Source organism: Cololabis saira, chromosome 6 (genome assembly GCF_033807715.1).
Source record: "Cololabis saira isolate AMF1-May2022 chromosome 6, fColSai1.1, whole genome shotgun sequence".
NCBI lineage: Eukaryota > Metazoa > Chordata > Actinopteri > Beloniformes > Belonidae > Cololabis > Cololabis saira.
Window position 1 is genome coordinate 48,936,254 of NC_084592.1, and position 27,857 is coordinate 48,964,110.

At 46.3% G+C, this 27,857-nt stretch overlaps 1 protein-coding gene across 1 annotated transcript in view; it reads right to left on the reverse strand.

The window, feature by feature from the left end:
- cerkl (ceramide kinase-like) overlaps window positions 1–27,857 on the reverse strand; it is a 78,001-nt gene that overhangs the window by 46,109 nt on the left and 4,035 nt on the right. The window contains exons 2-3 of the mRNA XM_061724251.1: window positions 26,129–26,238; window positions 4,651–4,878 (exon numbers count right to left, since the gene is read on the reverse strand). Coding sequence (XP_061580235.1) covers window positions 4,651–4,878; window positions 26,129–26,238 — 338 coding nt within the window. The remainder of the gene's footprint in view (window positions 1–4,650; window positions 4,879–26,128; window positions 26,239–27,857) is intronic.

Genomic DNA, 27,857 nt, shown 5'->3' on the forward strand with positions numbered 1-27,857 from the left:
TGGGTGTAATTGATGTCAAGACACCCAACAAAACACAAAAAATCAAGAAAAATGTGTTTTTCATGTCACAATCCCTTTAAGTGTGACGTTAGAATATAAAACAGGGAAAATACAAGAAAATATTGACGGTTACAAACTAATTGTAACCTCAGGTGTCACTCATGACGCTGGTGACGTTTCTGTCTCATAATGTGACGTTCTGAAGCCCAAAATCTCCGTTTTCCTCTGTTTAGACGCAAACGTTTTTGAAAATCTCCACTTTGGCCGGAGTTTTCAGAAATGATCGTTTTTGGTGACTTTGAGCTCCGTTTTCGTAATAAAAGAACGGCCAAAACGTATGAAAACGCCTCCGTTTTTGCTCCGTGTAAACGGGGCCTAAAATTAAGTCTCCTGACTTTCAAGAGGGATTTGATTAATAGTAAAAAACCACAATATTTCTGACTATTCTATTTTTGACTGTATGATGCATTCTTTGTATGTACCAATAATGTATTTTAGACAGAAAGTTTGCTGTTTGTGTATATGATGACTCGGTGTTACAGTGACCTGTAACAGCGATAAATGTGTGTATGTGTGGACTATTTTCTTTTAAAATTGCATTGGGGACCCCAGGACGAATAGCTGATGGGGATCCTATAAATAAACAAACCAAAAATAAAGAAATAAACCTGGAGATTCAGGACCAGCATCTTCCTCAACCAGACTTTCTAGAAAGCTGTAAAGAAAATGTTCCAAAAACTTAGAAGAATCTTGCTCAGTCTGGAACAATAAGTCTGACTGTGCAAGAAAGCCTTTGACAAACCTGAAGCTGTTAAATATCCATCGTTAGTAGAAGAGAACGGCTCCAGGTTTCTGTTCAGCGCTGTAGCCAGGCTGACTCGGTGATGACATCATCAACTCCTTCACCAATAAAACTATTTCCACTAGAGAGAGACGTTAATTGTTCTTTTTGCAAAAAATATCCTGAGACTTATTCCCACTTATTTTGGTCATGTGAATTCAGTTATACATTTTGGAGGGACTTCCACAGGTATATTGTTGATTCTGTCTTTTCTGATTTTCATCTTTATTTTGAGAATGTTATTTGTGGTTTTCATAATTTTAATCACAAAGATAGGGACGCTTTCTTTTTTATGAATCTGTTTTTATTTTTAGCTCAATTTCACTTACACAAGTCCAAATTCATCCACAGAAAACCTGAACTCCTTGTACTTTAAAAAAGAACTTGATCTATATATAAGGACAATTTACTCGTCAAAAAACAAAAAAGCACAAAAGACCATCGGCATCTGTAAATCGTTCAATTTGACGACATGAAACCTACTCTCACACATTATGTTATTTTTATTTTTATGTATTTGTTTAATTTACATTCAACTGTCTTGTTCTTTATATATTCTTTTGTTTATTTATTGTCTATATGGTGCTCGAATCTCTGTATTTGTATGTTACCCTTGTTCTTAATTTTGCATTGTATTTTGAGATTTAAATAAAGAATTTAAAAAAAATAAATAAAAAATTCCACTAGAGAGGAAACTCTTCCAACTCCTGGTACCGATGTGTGAAGTTTAGCAGCCGGGGAAGAACAACCTGAACCATCAGCCATCCTGTCCCGTCATCTGCTCCCCTTTTTTCTAAACTCAGGATTATAAATATTTTTGATATCAATAAAATGCAAATCTCTATTTTTATTTACAAAATTCTGCATTTAAGCCTATCACTACCACTCCACTTCCAACAATACTTTAGTTTTTTTTCTAAAGTATTTTTGTTCTACTGTGTAAAGTGTATCATTGAGAGGCCACTCAGGTTTCTGAACTCTCCAGCACATTTTCTTTTATGTTGTAGTTTAGTTTTTTTTATTTCTTTTTACAGACTAATATCTGATCTATGTTTTTTTATCCAAAATTCTTGATAAAAATAGTTTAGAGCAGAAATAAACATATTTACAGTCTCAATCGTTTGACTTTGCCCCCATGACAACCACCAAAAAAATACATTTATTTCTAATATGATTGATTGACAGTCGGCTCAGCCAATGGCGAGCCGTTATCACTTCCTCATCGTGGTCTCGTGCTTCGCAGAGCAATTAGCAGTTTTTATTAAGAATCAGAAGATAACAAACATCAAATTTCTTTTATTTAAGAAAAACCAAATGCAGAAGCAGCGATTAAACACGACCTGCGTTGAGGTGACACGTACTCGGGGAGGAAGTACTTTAAATAATCTCTCTGGCAGACGACAAGCTGCTGACCGCACATTATCACTACTGTGTGTGTGTGTGTGTGTGTGTGTGTGTGTGTGTGTGTGTGTGTGTGTGTGTGTGTGTGTGTGTGTGTAATCTGCAGGTTCCTGTGGATTAGCAGATCAGCTCTCCTGTCTGATGTCACTGTGACTCATTTCATGAAAGTCTGATATAAAACACTACGACGTGTCAATGCAGTCGCTGGTAACTTCAGATTTCACATCCTACAACTGCTTTTATCAGAGTCAGACCAAACACTCCCTTTTACTGAGGCTGGAGAACTTTGTGAAGGAAAAAGAGCGGTGTTGAACTCATTAATGGATGATTGATCATCTGATTTGAAGCTGCTGCAGCTCCAGACTCTAAGGATGATGGGGAAGATGTTTAGACTAAAAAGCAGAGTCAATTATAATCAAAAACGGTTATTTTTGGAGTAATGGATCAGTAAAAACAGTTTACAGTGGAGTTAATTACTGTTATAAACATTTTTACTTTGGAGGAAATTATCATCAACAGTTTTGTAATGTAGTGAATGATTTCTAACAGTGTTATAGTCTAGTAAATTATCATTTATAACGGTTTTATGACAAGTTTTGCAGTGGGTGGATGGATGGATGATGGATGATGGATGGATGGATGGATGGATGGATGGATGATGGATGGATGGATGGATGGATGGATGGATGGATGGATGGATGGATGGATGGATGGATGGATGGATGGATGGATGGATGAATGGATGGATGATGGATGATGGATGGATGGATGGATGGATGGATGGATGGATGGATGGATGGATGGATGGATGGATGGATGGATGGATGGATGATGGATGGATGGATGGATGGTCGCTCCATTGGCTACCTGTAAAATTCAGAATCCAATTTAACATTTTATTACTTGCATATAAAGCCCAAAAAAGTTTAACTCCGCATTATTTGCAAGACCTGATAGAGCCTTATGTTCCTGGCAGAGCTCTCCGTTCTCAGAGTGCAGGTTTACTCGTAGTTCCTAGAGTATCTAAATGTAGATTTGGAGGGAAGGCATTCTGATTATCATTACATATCATCGTAGTTTTATTTTAAAGTAAATTGTCGTGACAAACTGTTTTACAGTGGAGTAAATTAAGTTTTGTAGCGGAGGAAATAGTTTAATAGTTTAATAGCATAGAAGTTTAACAGGGAATTAAACGTTCCTCCAGTTTTATTGTGGAGTAAATTATTGTCAGGTTTCATACTGGAGGAAATAATCAACACGTTTTATTTTTAAGGAAATTAACAACATTTTTAAAGCAGGATAAATTATTGAATTAATATTGTTCAGTTTATAGCAGCAGAAGGGATTGGATGTAATAGTGGAGTAAATTATTCCAAAGGACACTTTTATTTTGCAAGGAAATTATCTTTACAAGTATTATATTGGAGTATTGGAGTACTGCACGAGAGCTGAAGGTGATTAGTGTGTTGGAGCGTAGCAGCATGACTCAGCATGACTCAGCATTGTGTTTTAATCTTCTTATGTGATGCTGGGACGAGCCCTGAGTTTCCTGAGGTCCAGATCTGGAGCTGCGTCTCCAGACAGTTAGAAAATACAAAAGCCAGTGATGTTGTTTCTCCTGGTGATAGAAAGTTTGTAGAGTCAAACTTTGATTCTACTGTTTTATTGTTCATTAGGATGGATGATGGATGGATGATGGATGGATGGATGGATGATGGATGGATGATGGATGGATGATGGATGGATGGATGGATGATGGATGGATGATGGATGGATGATGGATGGATGATGGATGGATGATGGATGGATGGATGGATGGATGGATGGATGGATGGATGGATGGATGGATGGATGGATGGATGGATGATGGATGGATGATGGATGGATGGATGGATGGATGGATGGATGGATGGACGGACGGACGGACGGACGGACGGACGGACGGACGGACGGACGGACGGACGGACGGACGGACGGACGGACGGACGGACGGACGGACTGACGGACGGACGGACGGATGGATGGTCGCTCCATTGGCTACCTGTAAAATTCAGAATCCAATTTAAAATGTTATTACTTGCATATAAAGCCCAAAATGGCTTAGCTCTGCATTATTTGCAAGACCTGATAGTGCCTTATGTTCCTGGCAGAGCTCTCCGTTCTCAGAGTGCAGGTTTACTCGTAGTTCCTAGAGTATCTAAATGTAGAATTGGAGGGCGGGCATTCTGCTATCAGGCACCATTACTATGGAACCAACATCCAATCTGGGTTAAGGATGAATGGATGGATGGATAGTATATCAGAGTGTGTGTGTGTGTGTGTGTGTGTGTGTGTGTGTGTGTGTGTGTGTGTGTGTGTGTGTGTGTGTGTGTGTGTGTGTGTGTGTGTGTGTGTGTGTGTGTGTGTACCTGCTATCAGCTCCTTCACCTGCTCGTACCAGGTGTGTGTCGTCTCCACCGAGGCGTTGTGCAGGTGCAGCGTCTCCTCCTCCAGTCTCCGCCCCCTCCGGCGGCACCAGAACAAGGCCACGCCCAGAACGGCCCCGCCCACCTGGCCCGCCGCCCGACGCCGCTTCACCTTCACGGAGAACACGTCCTGCAGCCGCAGCACACCTGGCCGCCGCGGCGCCGCCTCACCTGTGTAGGCAGGTAACCATCTCCAGTTAGGATCTCATTATTACTGAAAACTAAAACACTTACTACCAATAATCAATAGAGGGAATGCGCATGACGTCACAGATGTGACTTCACAGCGGGTTTCCCCCCCTGAGTGACAGAAAGACTGAGTGTCAGAAAGACTGAGTGTCAGAAAGACTGAGTGTCAGAAAGACTGAGTGTCAGAAAGACTGAGTGAATAAAGACTGAGTATCAGCGTAAACTTTCAGTTTGAGCAACTGGAAAACATCTAAAATGGCAAAGAGCTGTTGTGCGATCGACTGTACTCATCGATTTAGCAAGAAATCAGAGTTATCGTTTTACAGACTGCTGAAAAATAAATTTAGAGAGACAAATGGATCACTGCAATTCACAGAAACAACTGGATTCCAGACACCGAAACGTGGATTTGCGGTTCCCATGTTGTATATTAATGTCCATGGACCACTGGTTCTTGGTAACTGTACCAAATATTAATGTCCATGGACCACTGGTTCTTGGGGTAACTGTACCAAATATTAATGTCCATGGACCACTGGTTCTTGGTAACTGTACCAAATATTAATGTCCATGGACCACTGGTTATTGGGGTAACTGTACCAAATATTAATGTCCATGGACCACTGGTTCTTGGTAACTGTACCAAATATTAATGTCCATGGACCACTGGTTCTTGGTAACTGTACCAAATATGAATGTCCATGGACCACTGGTTCTTGGTAACTGTACCAAATATTAATGTCCATGGACCACTGGTTCTTGGTAACTGTACCAAATATTAATGTCCATGGACCACTGGTTCTTGGGGTAACTGTACGGGTCACTGTCAAGTCCAACTGACACTAATTTAAGCCCGTAATCAGCTGTTATCCCATCTAACACACTAGTTGCAGCCACTCAGTGAGAGTAAAAGGGTCCATTGGGGAAGGGACATTAATGCAGACCCTCTATTGGTGGAACTAATCTAGAATTGTGTGACTGCATCCTCATTGTGATCAAATCCATTCACAACCTCACGGTGAGACACAGTCACCAGTTACATAATATGATCATCATTAACCGATTCAGAGGAACACGCCTGTCAATCAACCAGCATAATCTGGCTGGAATTCTGTCGTCTGATTGATCCTGGCCAGATAAATTATGGGATAACAGGAGGGTAATGCCAGCAGAGCTCAGACGGTAGTTATGTAACTCTGGTTTTATCCATGACGCATTGATACCAACCGATACATTACTGCTGAGTGAACAGGTTCCTGTTATTGATCATATAAACCTGCTGAGACCCAAGTGACACACGTGAAAACACAATACAAACACATCACCAGTTTCATTTGTTTGTTTTATTTTGATTTTATCATTTTTATTCATGTTTTGTTTTGTTTTTTTTTTTATTTACCAGCTAGGCAACAGGTTTAACTGGTAGTCAACAGGTTTACCTGATAGTCAACAGGTTTACCTGAAACTATATTTACTAGTCTGCATCTAACTTTTCGGTCTTTAATTGTCACTAAATTGTGTTTTTTTACAAGGTTGTTTTGATTAACGGCTCTATCACATCGCATTTTGTGAACCTTAGGAGGGCGGGAATCAACACCAATTCTACTATCAAGGCAACTTGTTAGAATCTCCAATTACATTATGTAATTGGAGATTACTATAATTTTATTGACCGGCGAGTGGAGAAGCAGAGCAGTAAGACTGCAGCTGCAGTCGGCAGTGACCTGGCACAACGTTGGTTAGCTATTCTGGCCGTCGTAAAGCAGCCTGGCTCGTGATGGATACGTCGGGCCATTAACACTCAGACGCTGTGTGAACAAAATTGCTAACTGGATGCGATTTTTGAACTCATTGGTGGGATGGAAGAGAACTTGGACAAGGTGCGAGCTTGGCTTGGCGGAAATTGACCACAAATTCGACTGTATGGAGTCGCCATGGAGACGAACCAGAAAGACTTTAAGGAAGACGGAAAATGACTGGAGTCTGACCCAAATACAGTAGTTCATATCTGAATCTGGCTCCCCGGCTACCGGCCCTGGACGGTCGGCTATCTCCCCCCATCCCTCCCTCTCCCCCCCGACCCCCGTGGAACTGAACCACAACTCTACCGAGACCACTTTTCCACCAGCACCTACTGGTGGGAAAGAACCATAACACTCCATCACTCCGTTACTCACACATGCAGCTATAAACACACCTCCCCTTTAACTCACCCCCCCCCCCCCCCCCATACGCTCGTCTCTCCAGTGTTTGTCAGTATGATGTCACATTGGCTGCAGACCCGTGTCTTATGTTGTTTGTTTCTTTGTTTTCTTTGGACAGAGACACTCGCTCAGCGACGGATAAAGAATCTCAAGAATCTGTCCATGGACTGTTGAACTCAATAAATTCAGTACCATCGAACTGGTTTATTCATTATTTTTGTAGAATGTAAATGCTAATAATAACATTGAATTTGATAAAGTCATATTTGTATTTAGCTTAGCTGACGGCGCTGAGAGGAAGCAGAGAGGAGACATTAAAGCCTCTTATTACTGGTGTTGTTCATTCCTACTGTTTGGAACATTTAGGTTTTCTGTCCAAATAACAAAGATGACTCTGATCTCAGCTGACACACACACACACACACACACACACACACACACACACACACACACACACACACACACACACACACACACACACACACACACACACACACTGGTTGTTTCCAGATGGAGGCAAGTTTCTTATCATGACCCCACATCCTACTGTGCCAACACACACAAACACACACACACACAAACACACACACACACACACACACACACACACACACACACACACACACACACACACACACACACACACACACACCTAAACACACACACACACACACACACACACACACACACACACACTCTCAGTGGCAGTCCCGTCTCATGGTGACCAGGCCATGTGGTCACTGTGGGGAGTTATGGATCAAACACACACACACACACACACACACACACACACATACACACACACACACACACACACACACTTCCTGGACACTAAACCCTGAACCGAGATCCACCAGTGATTTAATAATTCATGTCCTGGTTCCAATGTTTCATTTCGTAAGAAGGGAGAGACACCCCCACGTGTTATCTGTCGATTACACCCCCACAACTTTAGTAACAGACACACACACACACACCACCCTTTCCCTGGTGTTTACTTCTCAGTTAAAGCTCAATTATACGTTCGACTGATAAGAAACTGACTCTTTATTTTAAACAACATATAAAAAATTCAAATTTCTATGACTTCTGCAACAGTGTTTCCTCCAAAACGTCCTGGCCGGTTAGGAGGGTGTAGAAACCTCTAGCTCTGAGAGCCTCCTGACTAATGGAACAGGGCCTATTTTGTGTCTTTTTTTGCATAGTTCACTAACGCCTTTAGCTAGGAGTCTGAATTTTTATATGTTGTTTGGGGGCATCCCCTGATCAGACAGACGTTAGTTTGGTGCAGATCGGACCTGTACTTTTCGATGGGCGGGGCTCTGAAACGTCACCTTTTCCAACATTCGAACGGACACTGTTGCCATAATATTTGACCAAACCAAGTAAAACTTGACCTGTGGCCTCCATATGGGGCCTAGATTGGGCTTGCCAAGTCTCAACTCTGTGAACCCTCTGCAACGCCAACTAGCTCTGTGGAAGTCGTACAGCCATGGGACCAAAAGATCCTAGCAAAGGGCCTTCTGCATTGCAACATAGTCAAACTCAGCCTCCCAGCTGAAAGCGTTAGTGAATTATTCAAAAAACAAACAAAAAAGGCCCGAAAAAGGCACCGCACACGGTGACCTTTGGCACTTCCGAAGGTCGCATGGATCTGGACCTCGGCACAGTGGATGAAAGTCACCTCCTGATACAGAGTCTAAAATTTCAGCCTCTTAGCTCAAAGCGTTAGTGAACTATGCAAAAAAAGACACGAAATAGTCTTCGCAGGCCGAAAAGCAACAGACGCGGGGACCTTTAACACTTCCGAAGGTCACACAGATCTGAAAATCCGCACAGTGGATGAAAGTCCCCTCCTGATACAGAGTCTAGAATTTCAGCTTCCTAGCTCAAAGCGTTAGTGAACTGTTCAAAAATAGACACGAAATAGGCCTCATAACAATACATAACAAACCTCCTGTGCCTACTGAGCATTAATAACATGTCATAATCGAAGGAGAACTAATTAAAACAGATGTACTTAACATGAACCTATTGTAGTATTGAATTATCAAGGACACTTTTGTGTTTTTGTGTTTAGAAATGTTAAAATAGTTATATATAAATATAAATAATAATAATAAATAATAATAATAATAATAATAATAATAATAATAATAATAATAATAATAATAATAATAATAATAAATAATAAATATAAATAGTTAAAACGATTTTGTCAAGCAAAGCGGACTGGCGTCGTCTCTATAGCTGAGGATTATGGGTAGTGTATTGCCTACAGTTATCCATAAAACAACTCTTTCTTTCTCAGAATCAAAGGGAAAAACATGAAAATTGATGTGTAGGAAAATAACCCACTAATGTTGTGTAATTAACAAGGATACAGTGGTGTTTCTGCCTTAAGAAATGTTGCAGATATCATTGTGAAAATCGCCGTTAACGTCAAAACGGACAGTAATTAGAATACTTCCGTGTGTCCGATCCTCAGTTATCCAATGGGACTGATGCTCCCAGCGGCTTGAAACGACGCGGCCGGGTTACATTAGAATCTGTTGAGAGCCCGCTGCGTCGGTGCTTAGACGCTGAGGGCGACCTTGTGCGTCAGAAACTGACGCCGAAGGGCCCTGACCAAGCGTCGGTTTTTGACGAGCTGGGAGTGAGAATGTGTTGGTGACGGATGTGACGGCGGTGCTATACTATGCAGCACGTATTGTACATCCAAAGAACCAAAAGCAGAACCAAAACAACCTTCATTGTTGTTGTTTGTAGCATCGCTAGCACGACGCCCCGCTAGGCGTTTGGTCCGACGCCTCTGGCGGACGGAGAGTTACAGTTCCTGGTTTGGGTTCTCTGATTTGGGGTTGGGATTAAGGGAACATTTGGTACTAATTTGACACTTTGGCCACTTTGACCTGCTGCAGCGACGCGACACTCAACCTGCGTGTTTGACAACTCAGGTTTCACTCACTGACAAAGTGATGCAAAAACCTGCTGATCCAATAATAGAAAAATATCTCATCAGCGTACACACTCACATGCCCAGCGTGATGACAGGCGGTGTGTGTGTGTGTGTGTGTGCGAGTGTGCGAGTGTGCGTGCGTGCGTGCGTGCGTGCGTGCGTGCGTGCGTGCGTGCGTGCGTGCGTGCGTGCGTGCGTGCGTGCGTGCGTGGGTGTGTGTGTGTGGGTGTGTGTGAGTGTGTGTGTGTGTGTGTGGGTGTGTGTGTTAAGCTGCTCACACTGAGAGACTCTAATAACCCCCCACGGGCCCAACCAACTGCTCACTACTACTGCCAACACACAAACACACACTCGCACACACACAAACACACACTCAAACACACACACACACACACACACACACACACACTGCTGGCTCAATGGCATTAGCTTGGCTGAAGTACAACAAACCAGACCGGCTTCACACACACAAACACACACACACAGACACACACACACACACACACACACACACACACACACACACACACACACACACACACACACACCTTCATCCCGCTTCACTAACCAGTTCTGTTGAAATGGATTTCAACCAAAAATCCACCACAGCAGGACGTTACAAAACAAAAACAAAACAACAACATGTAAATATTACGGGTGAACGAGTGAAGCAGCGTCTGCTGACGCGTCCAGATCCGTCAACGACCCCAGTCCACCTCGTTCATCCCAAACACACCGTTCCAGAGAAACCACCTCGTTCATCCCAAACACACCGTTCCAGAGGAGAAACCACCTCGTTCATCCCAAACACACCGTTCTAGAGGAGAAACCACCTCGTTGATCCCAAACACACCGTTCTAGAGGAGAAACCACCTTGTTCATCCCAAACACACCGTTCCAGAGGAGAAACCACCTCGTTCATCCCAAACACACCGTTCAAGAGGAGAAACCACCTCGTTCATCCAAAACACACCGTTCCAGAGGAGAAACCACCTTGTTCATCCCAAACACACCGTTCCAGAGAAACCACCTCGTTCATCCCAAACACACCGTTCTAGAGGAGAAACCACCTCGTTGATCCCAAACACACCGTTCTAGAGGAGAAACCACCTTGTTCATCCCAAACACACCGTTCCAGAGGAGAAACCACCTCGTTCATCCCAAACACACCGTTCTAGAGGAGAAACCACCTCGTTGATCCCAAACACACCGTTCTAGAGGAGAAACCACCTTGTTCATCCCAAACACACCGTTCCAGAGGAGAAACCACCTCGTTCATCCCAAACACACCGTTCAAGAGGAGAAACCACCTCGTTCATCCAAAACACACCGTTCCAGAGGAGAAACCACCTCGTTCATCCCAAACACACCGTTCCAGAGAAACAACCTCGTTCATCCCAAACACACCGTTCCAGAGGAGAAACCACCTCGTTCATCCCAAACACACCGTTCCAGAGGAGAAACCACCTTGTTCATCCCAAACACACCGTTCCAGAGAAACCACCTCGTTCATCCCAAACACACCGTTCTAGAGGAGAAACCACCTCGTTCATCCCAAACACACCGTTCCAGAGGAGAAACCACCTCGTTCATCCCAAACACACCGTTCTAGAGGAGAAACCACCTCGTTCATCCCAAACACACCGTTCCAGAGGAGAAACCACCTCGTTCATCCCAAACACACCATTCCAGAGGAGAAACCACCTTGTTCGTCCCAAACACACCGTTCCAGAGGAGAAACACACCGTTCAAGAGGAGAAACCACCTTGTTCATCCCAAACACACCGTTCCAGAGGAGAAACCACCTCGTTCATCCCAAACACACCGTTCCAGAGGAGAAACCACCTCGTTCATCCCAAACACACCGTTCCAGAGGAGAAACCACCTCGTTCATCCCAAACACACCGTTCCAGAGGAGAAACCACCTCGTTCATCCCAAACACACCGTTCCAGAGGAGAAACCACCGCGTTCATCCCAAACACACCGTTCCAGAGAAACCACCTCGTTCATCCCAAACACACCGTTCCAGAGAAACAACCTCGTTCATCCCAAACACACCGTTCCAGAGGAGAAACCACCTCGTTCATCCCAAACACACCATTCCAGAGGAGAAACCACCTTGTTCGTCCCAAACACACCGTTCCAGAGGAGAAACACACCGTTCAAGAGGAGAAACCACCTTGTTCATCCCAAACACACCGTTCCAGAGGAGAAACCACCTCGTTCATCCCAAACACACCGTTCCAGAGGAGAAACCACCTCGTTCATCCCAAACACACCGTTCCAGAGGAGAAACCACCTTGTTCATCCCAAACACACCGTTCCAGAGGAGAAACCACCGCGTTCATCCCAAACACACCGTTCCAGAGAAACCACCTCGTTCATCCCAAACACACCGTTCCAGAGAAACAACCTCGTTCATCCCAAACACACCGTTCTAGAGAAACAACCTCGTTCATCCCAAACACACCGTTCCAGAGAAACAACCTCGTTCATCCCAAACACACCGTTCCAGAGGAGAAACACACCGTTCCAGAGGAGAAACCACCTCGTTCATCCCAAACACACCGTTCCAGAGGAGAAACCACCTCGTTCATCCCAAACACACCATTCCAGAGGAGAAACCACCTTGTTCGTCCCAAACACACCGTTCCAGAGGAGAAACACACCGTTCAAGAGGAGAAACCACCTTGTTCATCCCAAACACACCGTTCCAGAGGAGAAACCACCTCGTTCATCCCAAACACACCGTTCCAGAGGAGAAACCACCTCGTTCATCCCAAACACACCGTTCCAGAGGAGAAACCACCTTGTTCATCCCAAACACACCGTTCCAGAGGAGAAACCACCGCGTTCATCCCAAACACACCGTTCCAGAGAAACCACCTCGTTCATCCCAAACACACCGTTCCAGAGAAACAACCTCGTTCATCCCAAACACACCGTTCTAGAGAAACAACCTCGTTCATCCCAAACACACCGTTCCAGAGAAACAACCTCGTTCATCCCAAACACACCGTTCCAGAGGAGAAACACACCGTTCCAGAGGAGAAACCACCTCGTTCATCCCAAACACACCGTTCCAGAGGAGAAACCACCTCGTTCATCTCAAACACACCGTTCCAGAGAAAACACCTCGTTCATCCCAATCACACCGTTCCAGAGGAGAAACCACCTCGTTCATCCCAAACACACCGTTCCAGAGGAGAAACCACCTCGTTCATCCCAAACACACCGTTCCAGAGGAGAAACCACCTCGTTCATCCCAAACACACCGTTCCAGAGGAGAAACCACCTCGTTCATCCCAAACACACCGTTCCAGAGGAGAAACCACCTCGTTCATCCCAAACACACCGTTCCAGAGGAGAAACCACCTCGTTCATCCCAAACACACCGTTCCAGAGGAGGAACGACCTTGTTCATCCATAACACACCGTTCCAGAGGAGAAACCACCTTGTTCGTCCCAAACACACCGTTCCAGAGGGGAAACACACCGTTCCAGAGGAGAAACCACCTCGTTCATCCCAAACACACCGTTCTAGAGGAGAAACCACCTCGTTCATCCCAAACACACCGTTCCAGAGGAGAAACCACCTCGTTCATCCCAAACACACCGTTCTAGAGGAGAAACCACCTCGTTCATCCCAAACACACCGTTCCAGAGGAGAGACCACCTCGTTCATCCCAAACACACCGTTCCAGAGGAGAAACCACCTCGTTCATCCCAAACACACCATTCCAGAGGAGAAACACACCGTTCATCCCAAACACACCGTTCCAGAGGAGAAACCACCTCGTTCATCCCAAACACACCGTTCCAGAGGAGAAACCACCTCGTTCATCCCAAACACACCGTTCTAGAGGAGAAACCACCTCGTTCATCCCAAACACACCGTTCCAGAGGAGAAACCACCTTGTTCATCCCAAACACACCGTTCCAGAGAAACCACCTCGTTCATCCCAAACACACCGTTCCAGAGGAGAAACCACCTCGTTCATCCCAAACACACCGTTCCAGAAGAGAAACCACCTCGTTCATCCCAAACACACCGTTCCAGAGGAGAAACCACCTCGTTCATCCCAAACACACCGTTCCAGAGGAGAAACCGTCTCGTTCATCCCAAACACACCGTTCCAGAGGAGAAACCACCTCGTTCATCCCAAACACACCGTTCCAGAGGAGAAACCACCTCGTTCATCCCAAACACACCGTTCCAGAGGAGAAACCACCTCGTTCATCCCAAACACACCGTTCCAGAGGAGAAACCACCTCGTTCATCCCAAACACACCGTTCTAGAGGAGAAACCACCTCGTTCATCCCAAACACACCATTCTAGAGGAGAAACCACCTCGTTCATCCCAAACACACCGTTCCACAGGAGAAACCACCTCGTTCATCCCAAACACACCGTTCCAGAGGAGAAACCACCTCGATCATCCATAACACACCGTTCCAGAGGAGAAACCACCTCGTTCATCCCAAACACACCGTTCCAGAGGAGAAACCACCTCGTTCATCCCAAACACACCGTTCCAGAAGAGAAACCACCTCGTTCATCCCAAACACACCGTTCTAGAGGAGAAATCACCTCGTTCATCCCAAACACACCGTTCCAGAGGAGAAACCACCTCGTTCATCCCAAACACACCGTTCCAGAGGAGAAACCACCTCGTTCATCCCAAACACACCGTTCCAGAGGAGAAACCACCGCGTTCATCCCAAACACACCGTTCCAGAGAAACCACCTCGTTCATCCCAAACACACCGTTCTAGAGGAGAAACCACCTCGTTCATCCCAAACACACCGTTCCAGAGGAGAAACCACCTCGTTCATCCCAAACACACCGTTCCAGAGGAGAAACCACCTTGTTCATCCCAAACACACCGTTCCAGAGGAGAAACCACCTCGTTCATCCCAAACACACCGTTCCAGAGGAGAAACCACCTCGTTCATCCCAAACACACCGTTCCAGAGGAGAAACCACCTCGTTCATCCCAAACACACCGTTCCAGAGGAGAAACCACCTCGTTCATCCCAAACACACCGTTCCAGAGGAGAAACCACCTCGTTCATCCCAAACACACCGTTCCAGAGGAGAAACCACCTTATTCATCCCAAACACACCGTTCCAGAGGAGAAACCACCTTGTTCATCCCAAACACACCGTTCCAGAGGAAAAACCACCTCGTTCATCTCAAACACACCGTTCCAGAGGAGAAACCACCTCGTTCATCCCAAACACACCGTTCCAGAGGAGAAACCACCTCGTTCATCCCAAACACACCGTTCTAGAGAAACCACCTCGTTCATCCCAAACACACCGTTCCAGAGGAGAAACCACCTCGTTCATCCCAAACACACCGTTCCAGAGAAACCACCTCGTTCATCCCAAACACACCGTTCCAGAGGAGAAACCACCTCGTTCATCCCAAACACACCGTTCCAGAGGAGAAACCACCTTATTCATCCCAAACACACCGTTCCAGAGGAGAAACCCACTCGTTCATCCCAAACACACCGTTCCAGAAGAGAAACCACCTCGTTCTTCCCAAACACACCGTTCCAGAAGAGAAACCACCTCGTTCATCCCAAACACACCGTTCCAGAGGAGAAACCACCTCGTTCATCCCAAACACACCGTTCCAGAGGAGAAACCACCTCGTTCATCCAAAACACACCGTTCCAGAGGAGAAACCACCTCGTTCATCCCAAACACACCGTTCCAGAGGAGAAACCACCTCGTTCATCCCAAACACACCGTTCCAGAGGAGAAACCACCTCGTTCATCCCAAACACACCGTTCCAGAGAAACCACCTCGTTCATCCCAAACACACCGTTCCAGAGGAGAAACCACCTCGTTCATCCCAAACACACCGTTCCAGAGGAGAAACCACCTCGTTCATCCCAAACACACCGTTCCAGAGGAGAAACCACCTCGTTCATCCCAAACACACCGTTCCAGAGGAGAAACGACCTCCTTCATCCCAAACACACCGTTCCAAAAGGAGAAACCACCTCGTTCATCCCAAACACAGCGTTCCAGAGGAGAAACCACCTCGTTCATCCCAAACACACCGTTCCAGAGGAGAAACCACCTCGTTCATCCCAAACACATCGTTCTATAGAAAAAAACCACCTTGTTCATCCCAAACACACCGTTCTAGAGGAGAAACCACCTCGTTCATCCCAAACACACCGTTCCAGAGGAGAAACCACCTCGTTCATCCCAAACACACCGTTCCAGAGGAGAAACCACCTCGTTCATCCCAAACACACCGTTCCAGAGAAACCACCTCGTTCATCCCAAACACACCGTTCCAGAGGAGAAACCACCTCGTTCATCCCAAACACACCGTTCCAGAGGAGAAGTGACCTCGTTCATCCCAAACACAACGTTCCAGAGGAGAAACCACCTTGTTCATCCCAAACACACCGTTCCAGAGGAGAAACCACCTTGTTCATCCCAAACACACCGTTCTAGAGAAACCACCTCGTTCATCCCAAACACACCGTTCCAGAGGAGAAACCACCTCGTTCATCCCAAACACACCGTTCCAGAGGAGAAACCACCTCGTTCATCCCAAACACACCGTTCCAGAGGAGAAACCACCTCGTTCATCCCAAACACACCGTTCCAGAGGAGAAACCACCTTATTCATCCCAAACACACCGTTCCAGAGGAGAAAGGACCTCGTTCATCCCAAACACACCGTTCCAGAGGAGAAACCACCTCGTTCATCCCAAACACACCGTTCCAGAGGAGAAACCACCTTATTCATCCCAAACACACCGTTCCAGAGGAGAAACCACCTCGTTCATCCCAAACACACCGTTCCAGAGGAGAAACCACCTCGTTCATCCCAAACACACCGTTCCAGAGGAGAAACCACCTTATTCATCCCAAACACACCGTTCTAGAGGAGAAACCACCTTGTTCATCCCAAACACACCGTTCCAGAGGAAAAACCACCTCGTTCATCTCAAACACACCGTTCCAGAGGAGAAACCACCTCGTTCATCCCAAACACACCGTTCTAGAGAAACCACCTCGTTCATCCCAAACACACCATTCCAGAGGAGAAACCACCTCGTTCATCCCAAACACACCGTTCTAGAGAAACCACCTCGTTCATCCCAAACACACCGTTCCAGAGGAGAAACCACCTCGTTCATCCCAAACACACCGTTCCAGAGAAACCACCTCGTTCATCCCAAACACACCGTTCCAGAGGAGAAACCACCTCGTTCATCCCAAACACACCGTTCCAGAGGAGAAACCACCTTATTCATCCCAAACACACCGTTCCAGAGGAGAAACCACCTTATTCATCCCAAACACACCGTTCCAGAGGAGAAACCCACTCGTTCATCCCAAACACACCGTTCCAGAAGAGAAACCACCTCGTTCATCCCAAACACACCGTTCCAGAAGAGAAATCACCTCGTTCATCCCAAACACACCGTTCCAGAGGAGAAACCACCTCGTTCATCCCAAACACACCGTTCCAGAGGAGAAACCACCTCGTTCATCCAAAACACACCGTTCCAGAGGAGAAACCACCTCGTTCATCCCAAACACACCGTTCCAGAGGAGAAACCACCTCGTTCATCCCAAACACACCGTTCCAGAGGAGAAACCACCTCGTTCATCCCAAACACACCGTTCCAGAGAAACCACCTCGTTCATCCCAAACACACCGTTCCAGAGGAGAAACCACCTCGTTCATCCCAAACACACCGTTCCAGAGGAGAAACCACCTCGTTCATCCCAAACACACCGTTCCAGAGGAGAAACGACCTCCTTCATCCCAAACACACCGTTCCAAAAGGAGAAACCACCTCGTTCATCCCAAACACAGCGTTCCAGAGGAGAAACCACCTCGTTCATCCCAAACACACCGTTCCAGAGGAGAAACCACCTCGTTCATCCCAAACACATCGTTCTATAGAAAAAAACCACCTTGTTCATCCCAAACACACCGTTCTAGAGGAGAAACCACCTCGTTCATCCCAAACACACCGTTCCAGAGGAGAAACCACCTCGTTCATCCCAAACACACCGTTCCAGAGGAGAAACCACCTCGTTCATCCCAAACACACCGTTCCAGAGAAACCACCTCGTTCATCCCAAACACACCGTTCCAGAGGAGAAACCACCTCGTTCATCCCAAACACACCGTTCCAGAGGAGAAGTGACCTCGTTCATCCCAAACACAACGTTCCAGAGGAGAAACCACCTTGTTCATCCCAAACACACCGTTCCAGAGGAGAAACCACCTCGTTCATCCCAAACACACCGTTCTAGAGAAACCACCTTGTTCATCCCAAACACACCGTTCCAGAGGAGAAACCACCTCGTTCATCCCAAACACACCGTTCCAGAGAAACCACCTCGTTCATCCCAAACACACCGTTCCAGAGGAGAAACCACCTCGTTCATCCCAAACACACCGTTCCAGAGGAAAAACCACCTCGTTCATCTCAAACACACCGTTCCAGAGGAGAAACCACCTCGTTCATCCCAAACACACCGTTCTAGAGAAACCACCTCGTTCATCCCAAACACACCATTCCAGAGGAGAAACCACCTCGTTCATCCCAAACACACCGTTCTAGAGGAGAAACCACCTCGTTCATCCCAAACACACCGTTCCAGAGAAACCACCTCGTTCATCCCAAACACACCGTTCCAGAGGAGAAACCACCTCGTTCATCCCAAACACACCGTTCCAGAGGAGAAACCACCTTATTCATCCCAAACACACCGTTCCAGAGGAGAAACCACCTTATTCATCCCAAACACACCGTTCCAGAGGAGAAACCCACTCGTTCATCCCAAACACACCGTTCCAGAAGAGAAACCACCTCGTTCATCCCAAACACACCGTTCCAGAAGAGAAACCACCTCGTTCATCCCAAACACACCGTTCCAGAGGAGAAACCACCTCGTTCATCCCAAACACACCGTTCCAGAGGAGAAACCACCTCGTTCATCCAAAACACACCGTTCCAGAGGAGAAACCACCTCGTTCATCCCAAACACACCGTTCCAGAGGAGAAACCACCTTGTTCATCCCAAACACACCGTTCCAGAGGAGAAACCACCTCGTTCATCCCAAACACACCGTTCCAGAGAAACCACCTCGTTCATCCCAAACACACCGTTCCAGAGGAGAAACCACCTCGTTCATCCCAAACACACCGTTCCAGAGGAGAAACCACCTCGTTCATCCCAAACACACCGTTCCAGAGGAGAAACGACCTCCTTCATCCCAAACACACCGTTCCAAAAGGAGAAACCACCTCGTTCATCCCAAACACAGCGTTCCAGAGGAGAAACCACCTCGTTCATCCCAAACACACCGTTCCAGAGGAGAAACCACCTCGTTCATCCCAAACACATCGTTCTATAGAAAAAAACCACCTTGTTCATCCCAAACACACCGTTCTAGAGGAGAAACCACCTCGTTCATCCCAAACACACCGTTCCAGAGGAGAAACCACCTCGTTCATCCCAAACACACCGTTCCAGAGGAGAAACCACCTCGTTCATCTCAAACACACCGTTCCAGAGGAGAAACCACCTCGTTCATCTCAAACACACCGTTCCAGAGGAGAAACCACCTCGTTCATCCCAAACACACCATTCTAGAGGAGAAACCACCTCGTTCATCCCAAACACACCGTTCCAGAGGAGAAACCACCTCGTTCATCCCAAACACACCGTTCCAGAGGAGAAACCACCTCGTTCATCCCAAACACACCGTTCCAGAGGAGAAACCACCTCGTTCATCCCAAACACACCGTTCCAGAGGAGAAACGACCTCCTTCATCCCAAACACACCGTTCCAAAAGGAGAAACCACCTCGTTCATCCCAAACACAGCGTTCCAGAGGAGAAACCACCTTGTTCATCCCAAACACACCGTTCCAGAGGAGAAACCACCTCGATCATCCATAACACACCGTTCCAGAGGAGAAACCACCTCGTTCATCCCAAACACACCATTCCAGAGGAGAAACCACCTCGTTCATCCCAAACACACCGTTCCAGAGGAGAAACCACCTCGTTCATCCCAAACACACCGTTCCAGAAGAGAAACCACCTCGTTCATCCCAAACACACCGTTCCAGAGGAGAAACCACCTCGTTCATCCCAAACACACCGTTCTAGAGAAACCACCTCGTTCATCCCAAACACACCATTCCAGAGGAGAAACCACCTCGTTCATCCCAAACACACCGTTCTAGAGGAGAAACCACCTCGTTCATCCCAAACACACCGTTCCAGAGAAACCACCTCGTTCATCCCAAACACACCGTTCCAGAGGAGAAACCACCTCGTTCATCCCAAACACACCGTTCCAGAGGAGAAACCACCTTATTCATCCCAAACACACCGTTCCAGAGGAGAAACCACCTTATTCATCCCAAACACACCGTTCCAGAGGAGAAACCCACTCGTTCATCCCAAACACACCGTTCCAGAAGAGAAACCACCTCGTTCATCCCAAACACACCGTTCCAGAAGAGAAACCACCTCGTTCATCCCAAACACACCGTTCCAGAGGAGAAACCACCTCGTTCATCCCAAACACACCGTTCCAGAGGAGAAACCACCTCGTTCATCCAAAACACACCGTTCCAGAGGAGAAACCACCTCGTTCATCCCAAACACACCGTTCCAGAGGAGAAACCACCTCGTTCATCCCAAACACACCGTTCCAGAGGAGAAACCACCTCGTTCATCCCAAACACACCGTTCCAGAGAAACCACCTCGTTCATCCCAAACACACCGTTCCAGAGGAGAAACCACCTCGTTCATCCCAAACACACCGTTCCAGAGGAGAAACCACCTCGTTCATCCCAAACACACCGTTCCAGAGGAGAAACGACCTCCTTCATCCCAAACACACCGTTCCAAAAGGAGAAACCACCTCGTTCATCCCAAACACAGCGTTCCAGAGGAGAAACCACCTCGTTCATCCCAAACACACCGTTCCAGAGGAGAAACCACCTCGTTCATCCCAAACACATCGTTCTATAGAAAAAAACCACCTTGTTCATCCCAAACACACCGTTCTAGAGGAGAAACCACCTCGTTCATCCCAAACACACCGTTCCAGAGGAGAAACCACCTCGTTCATCCCAAACACACCTTTCCAGAGGAGAAACCACCTCGTTCATCTCAAACACACCGTTCCAGAGGAGAAACCACCTCGTTCATCTCAAACACACCGTTCCAGAGGAGAAACCACCTCGTTCATCCCAAACACACCATTCTAGAGGAGAAACCACCTCGTTCATCCCAAACACACCGTTCCAGAGGAGAAACCACCTCGTTCATCCCAAACACACCGTTCCAGAGGAGAAACCACCTCGTTCATCCCAAACACACCGTTCCAGAGGAGAAACCACCTCGTTCATCCCAAACACACCGTTCCAGAGGAGAAACGACCTCCTTCATCCCAAACACACCGTTCCAAAAGGAGAAACCACCTCGTTCATCCCAAACACAGCGTTCCAGAGGAGAAACCACCTTGTTCATCCCAAACACACCGTTCCAGAGGAGAAACCACCTCGATCATCCATAACACACCGTTCCAGAGGAGAAACCACCTCGTTCATCCCAAACACACCATTCCAGAGGAGAAACCACCTCGTTCATCCCAAACACACCGTTCCAGAGGAGAAACCACCTCGTTCATCCCAAACACACCGTTCCAGAAGAGAAACCACCTCGTTCATCCCAAACACACCGTTCTAGAGGAGAAACCACCGCGTTCATCCCAAACACACCGTTCCAGAGAAACCACCTCGTTCATCCCAAACACACCGTTCTAGTGGAGAAACGACCTCGTTCATCCCAAACACACCGTTCCAGAGGAGAAACCACCTCGTTCATCCCAAACACACCGTTCCAGAGGAGAAACCACCTCGTTCATCCCAAACACACCGTTCCAGAGGAGAAACCACCTTGTTCATCCCAAACACACCGTTCCAGAGGAGAAACCACCTCGTTCATCCCAAACACACCGTTCCAGAGGAGAAACCACCTCGTTCATCCCAAACACACCGTTCCAGAGGAGAAGTGACCTCGTTCATCCCAAACACAACGTTCCAGAGGAGAAACCACCTTGTTCATCCCAAACACACCGTTCCAGAGGAGAAACCACCTCGTTCATCCCAAACACACCGTTCCAGAGGAGAAACCACCTCGTTCATCCCAAACACACCGTTCCAGAGGAGAAACCACCTCGTTCATCCCAAACACACCGTTCCAGAGGAGAAACCACCTCGTTCATCCCAAACACACCGTTCCAGAGGAGAAACGACCTCCTTCATCCCAAACACACCGTTCCAAAAGGAGAAACCACCTCGTTCATCCCAAACACAGCGTTCCAGAGGAGAAACCACCTCGTTCATCCCAAACACACCGTTCCAGAGGAGAAACCACCTCGTTCATCCCAAACACATCGTTCTATAGAAAAAAACCACCTTGTTCATCCCAAACACACCGTTCTAGAGGAGAAACCACCTCGTTCATCCCAAACACACCGTTCCAGAGGAGAAACCACCTCGTTCATCCCAAACACACCGTTCCAGAGGAGAAACCACCTCGTTCATCTCAAACACACCGTTCCAGAGGAGAAACCACCTCGTTCATCCCAAACACACCATTCTAGAGGAGAAACCACCTCGTTCATCCCAAACACACCGTTCCAGAGGAGAAACCACCTCGTTCATCCCAAACACACCGTTCCAGAGGAGAAACCACCTCGTTCATCCCAAACACACCGTTCCAGAAGAGAAACCACCTCGTTCATCCCAAACACACCGTTCTAGAGGAGAAACCACCGCGTTCATCCCAAACACACCGTTCCAGAGAAACCACCTCGTTCATCCCAAACACACCGTTCTAGAGGGGAAACCACCTTGTTCATCCCAAACACACCGTTCCAGAGGAGAAACCACCTCGTTCATCCCAAACACACCGTTCCAGAGGAGAAACCACCTCGTTCATCCCAAACACACCGTTCCAGAGGAGAAACCACCTCGTTCATCCCAAACACACCGTTCCAGAGGAGAAACCACCTCGTTCATCCCAAACACACCGTTCCAGAGGAGAAACCACCTTGTTCATCCCAAACACACCGTTCTAGAGGAGAAACCACCTCGTTCATCCCAAACACACCGTTCCAGAGGAGAAACCACCTCGTTCATCCCAAACACACCGTTCCAGAGGAGAAACCACCTCGTTCATCCCAAACACATCGTTCTATAGAAAAAAACCACCTTGTTCATCCCAAACACACCGTTCTAGAGGAGAAACCACCTCGTTCATCCCAAACACACCGTTCCAGAGGAGAAACCACCTCGTTCATCCCAAACACACCGTTCCAGAGGAGAAACCACCTCGTTCATCTCAAACACACCGTTCCAGAGGAGAAACCACCTCGTTCATCCCAAACACACCATTCTAGAGGAGAAACCACCTCGTTCATCCCAAACACACCGTTCTAGAGGAGAAACCACCGCGTTCATCCCAAACACACCGTTCCAGAGAAACCACCTCGTTCATCCCAAACACACCGTTCCAGAGGAGAAACCACCTCGTTCATCCCAAACACACCGTTCCAGAGGAGAAACCACCTCGTTCATCCCAAACACACCGTTCCAGAGGAGAAACCACCTCGTTCATCCCAAACACACCGTTCCAGAGGAGAAACCACCTCGTTCATCCAAAACACACCGTTCCAGAGGAGAAACCACCTCGTTCATCCCAAACACACCGTTCCAGAGAAACGACCTCCTTCATCCCAAACACACCGTTCCAAAAGGAGAAACCACCTCGTTCATCCCAAACACAGCGTTCCAGAGGAGAAACCACCTCGTTCATCCCAAACACACCGTTCCAGAGGAGAAACCACCTCGTTCATCCCAAACACATCGTTCTATAGAAAAAAACCACCTTGTTCATCCCAAACACACCGTTCTAGAGGAGAAACCACCTCGTTCATCCCAAACACACCGTTCCAGAGGAGAAACCACCTCGTTCATCCCAAACACAACGTTCTAGAGAAAAAAACCACCTCGTTCATCCCAACAACACCGTTCTAGAGGAGAAACCACCTTGTTCATCCCAAACACACCGTTCCAGAGGAGAAACGACTTTGTTCATCCCAAACACACCGTTCCAGAGAAACCACCTCGTTCATCCCAAACACATCGTTCTATAGAAAAAAACCACCTTGTTCATCCCAAACACACCGTTCTAGAGGAGAAACCACCTCGTTCATCCCAAACACACCGTTCCAGAGGAGAAACCACCTCGTTCATCCCAAACACACCGTTCCAGAGGAGAAACCACCTCGTTCATCCCAAACACACCGTTCCAGAGGAGAAACCACCTCGTTCATCCCAAATGAAACTATGACATGATTATACTTGTTTACATCTGTATATTGTAGCTGCAGCTTCAGATTCAAGAAGACATTTCCATCTACACACACGTGTGTGTGTGTGTGTGTGTGTGTGTGTGTGTGTGTGTGTGTGTGTGTGTGTGTGTGTGTGTGTGTGTGTGTGTGTGTGTGTGTGTGTGTGTGTGAGTGTGTGTGTGTGTGTGTGTGTGTGTGTGTGTGTGTGTGTGTGTGTGTGTGTGTGTGTGTGTGTGTGTCCAGATGTCCAGAAGTTTCAGGTTTTTTTACAGAACTTCTCCATTTCAACCCCATATGCCACCAGCAGATAAGTGAATGCCGAGACGAGCATCTACACGGCGACCGTCTCCACGGCGACTGTCTCCACGGCGACTGACCCATACCTGCCAACACTCCCGATTTATGCGGGAGTCTCCCGATTTTCAACCATTTCTCCCGCCCTGCTCCCGATTTGTAATTTCTGCCGCTTATCTCCCGATTTTAAAGTGAAATGAGTCAATGGTGTTTAACGTGTCGTGGTACCTGGCAAACCTGGCAACCCAACCCAAAAGCACCGCCCTACGTGCCTTGCGTGCCATACGTCACTGCTACGTCCACGCTCACGTCCATTCCCGGGCTACACAAAATGAGCGGGATGGAGACCATGGACATCTCTACGTAGACGCCCGATCGAGCGCTGAGTCGTACGTCAACGTCGCCGCTATATTGGATGTTCAAGACTGCGCTGTAAACTAATACAAGTAAATGGACTTATTTTCATAAAGCATCTTTCTACAAAGAAATGTACGTTTTACGTCTCATTTATTCATTCACACACGCACTAATATACTTGGGAAACAGTTAGGCACCAAATATAATATATTTAATTTTCTCAGATGGCAAAAATAAGAACTTTATTGATCCCACATAGGAGAAATTCATGTTCTATCAGCTATAGAGAACAAGGTAGTGCCGAAAAACTATATATATCCCCCCTCACAAAAATAAGAAAAATACAGAAATATATTTTCTCATCAACAAAACAAATTTTACATAAACCTATTTGAAATTTTTCAAGTAACGAAATAACATATTTGAACCATCTTTCAGATTTTTTGTTATTTTATTGTCTGAAAAATTGTTCAAATGTTATTTTATTGTCTGGAAAATGGTTCAAATATGTTATTTTGTTATTTGAAAAATGTTCAATTTGTTTTGTTTGAGAAAATGCTTTGAAAAAAAAAACACACACACACACACACACACCCAAAAAAAAAAATCACTGGGTTTGTATATGTATATATGTATATATACTAATACTAATAATGCACAAATATATGCCTCAGGTTTTTACCGGCATGGTATCAACTATTAATATGTGTGCAGACAAGGTTTTTTGTTATTATTGTATGTACAATTGTATATTGTATTTTATTGTTATTAATATTAAACATATTTGGCTCCAAGAAGACTGTAGAATCATTTTGGGAGGTACATTTTAGCACATTTCATTGTAGCTATGGATTTAAAGCTCATTAAAAGTGGTCTTGTTTCTATCAGGGCGGGGATGTGAGTGGAGCATTCACACCACTACCAGAAAACCTCCCTCTGTTTCACAGCCCAGTGTTGGCAGGTACGGCCTGACCTGTGGGCGTCTCCGGGACGATGGGGGTCCAGGTCAGTCTGGTCTGGCTCAGCAGGACGTCGTGACTCTTCTTCCCCACCTTGAAGATTCCCCGCAGGATCACCCTCTCGCTGACGAAGGAAACAAACATTTCAACCAATGAATGAAGTGACTGACTGAGCCTTTATCAGCCTCCTGATTGGTCCCTGACTGACCAATCAGAAACATTCCGGTCAGAACAGCCGTCTCTCACCTTCACATCGATGGAAAAAATCATAGTTTTTACTGCCTTGTATCAAAATATAAATCCCTGAATTATTTTTTTAAACTTTGTATAGAGCTCGGTCACCAAGGTGCATTCTGGGACGCGGCGGCCATTTCCGATGCCTCGTGAGTGGTAGCACGGAACGCAAAAAGAATGTCAAAATGTCATATCATATCATAAACAAGGAAGCCAGAGACCGGTGTTTGGAGAAAATAGTCATAATTAACGGAAAAGGTCGCTAATGGTGTAACTTTTCACCGCTTTCCTGCTCGGAGGCAGAAACACGGAGTCCAAACATCTGAGATAACAGAGTAAAAGAGTCGTCGTCTCGCTTGGATCACGGCTGTAAGACGAGCAAAAATAACCTTCCACAGTATCCCGATGTCGATGAGAATCTGCTCCCTGCATTTTCATTCTGGTAAGTTAAAGATAGTGTACGATTATCTTTTTATACAGTCTCTCCTTCAACCGCGACACCACACACACACACACATAAAAGCGTGCACACAAACACACGTAAAGGCAGTCACGAGGCTGACACTATCTAACTTACATCATGACATGTAAGAAATCAAAGAGTCATTACAGGTGCCATGTCATGATTATGAGTGTCACATCTATGAAATCCATTGTGTCAAGCCCCGCCCCCGACCTAGCAGGGGGCGGGGCTTGACAATAGGTCAATTGACCATTAGGTCACAATTAAATCTGAAAACACATATGATCCACACTATCATGGTTTCAGGTTTTATGTGTTTGGGATTGGTTTTTCTTATGTTTTCTGGTTTTGTAATGTAGGAACAAAAAAAAGGCCGCTGAGGCCGCTTGCTGACGCGTCACTCAAAGAATGGGAAAAATAAAAGTCCGTTGAATTGGTGCTTAAACTGATCCAGGTTTATTGTAACAAAAATATCACTTGGCAGCAATCGATTATTATAGTGCAAAAATAAACTAAACAATGAATATTTGCGTGGCTGAAGCAAAGCAAAAATGGTGACGGTCAACAAAAAATATATCAGCCTACAATATGAACGCTTTCGTTTGTCTTCCACCCGCCACCACACAATCAAACCAACCAACCAACAAATCAAAGCCACACCTATAAGGCCCAACGTGGTGACGTAACACAAGTAAAATTTCAACTTATCCATAACTTAAACTTAAAGTACCATTATAATTAAGCAAATCAAGAATGTTATTTTTAGCTGCTACAGTAATCTATTTTCTGTTTTATTTTACGAATCCATTTCTTGGTTTCTTGGAATCCAGTTCAACCCATTCCTCCTGATTGTTGGTATCTGTGTTTTCAGCCGCTGACTTGTCTGTGTGTCGTGTTTCCTTCGTTGCCGTCGTCCTGCTGGTCCATCCGTGTTTCACCTCGTCCGTTTCCTCGCATCGTTTCCTGCCAGCTCTTTTGTTCTCTCAGTTTTCTGGCGCAGCTATTTATCTTTTTTAGATTCCTGGCATTACAGAGCTTTTTGTTTC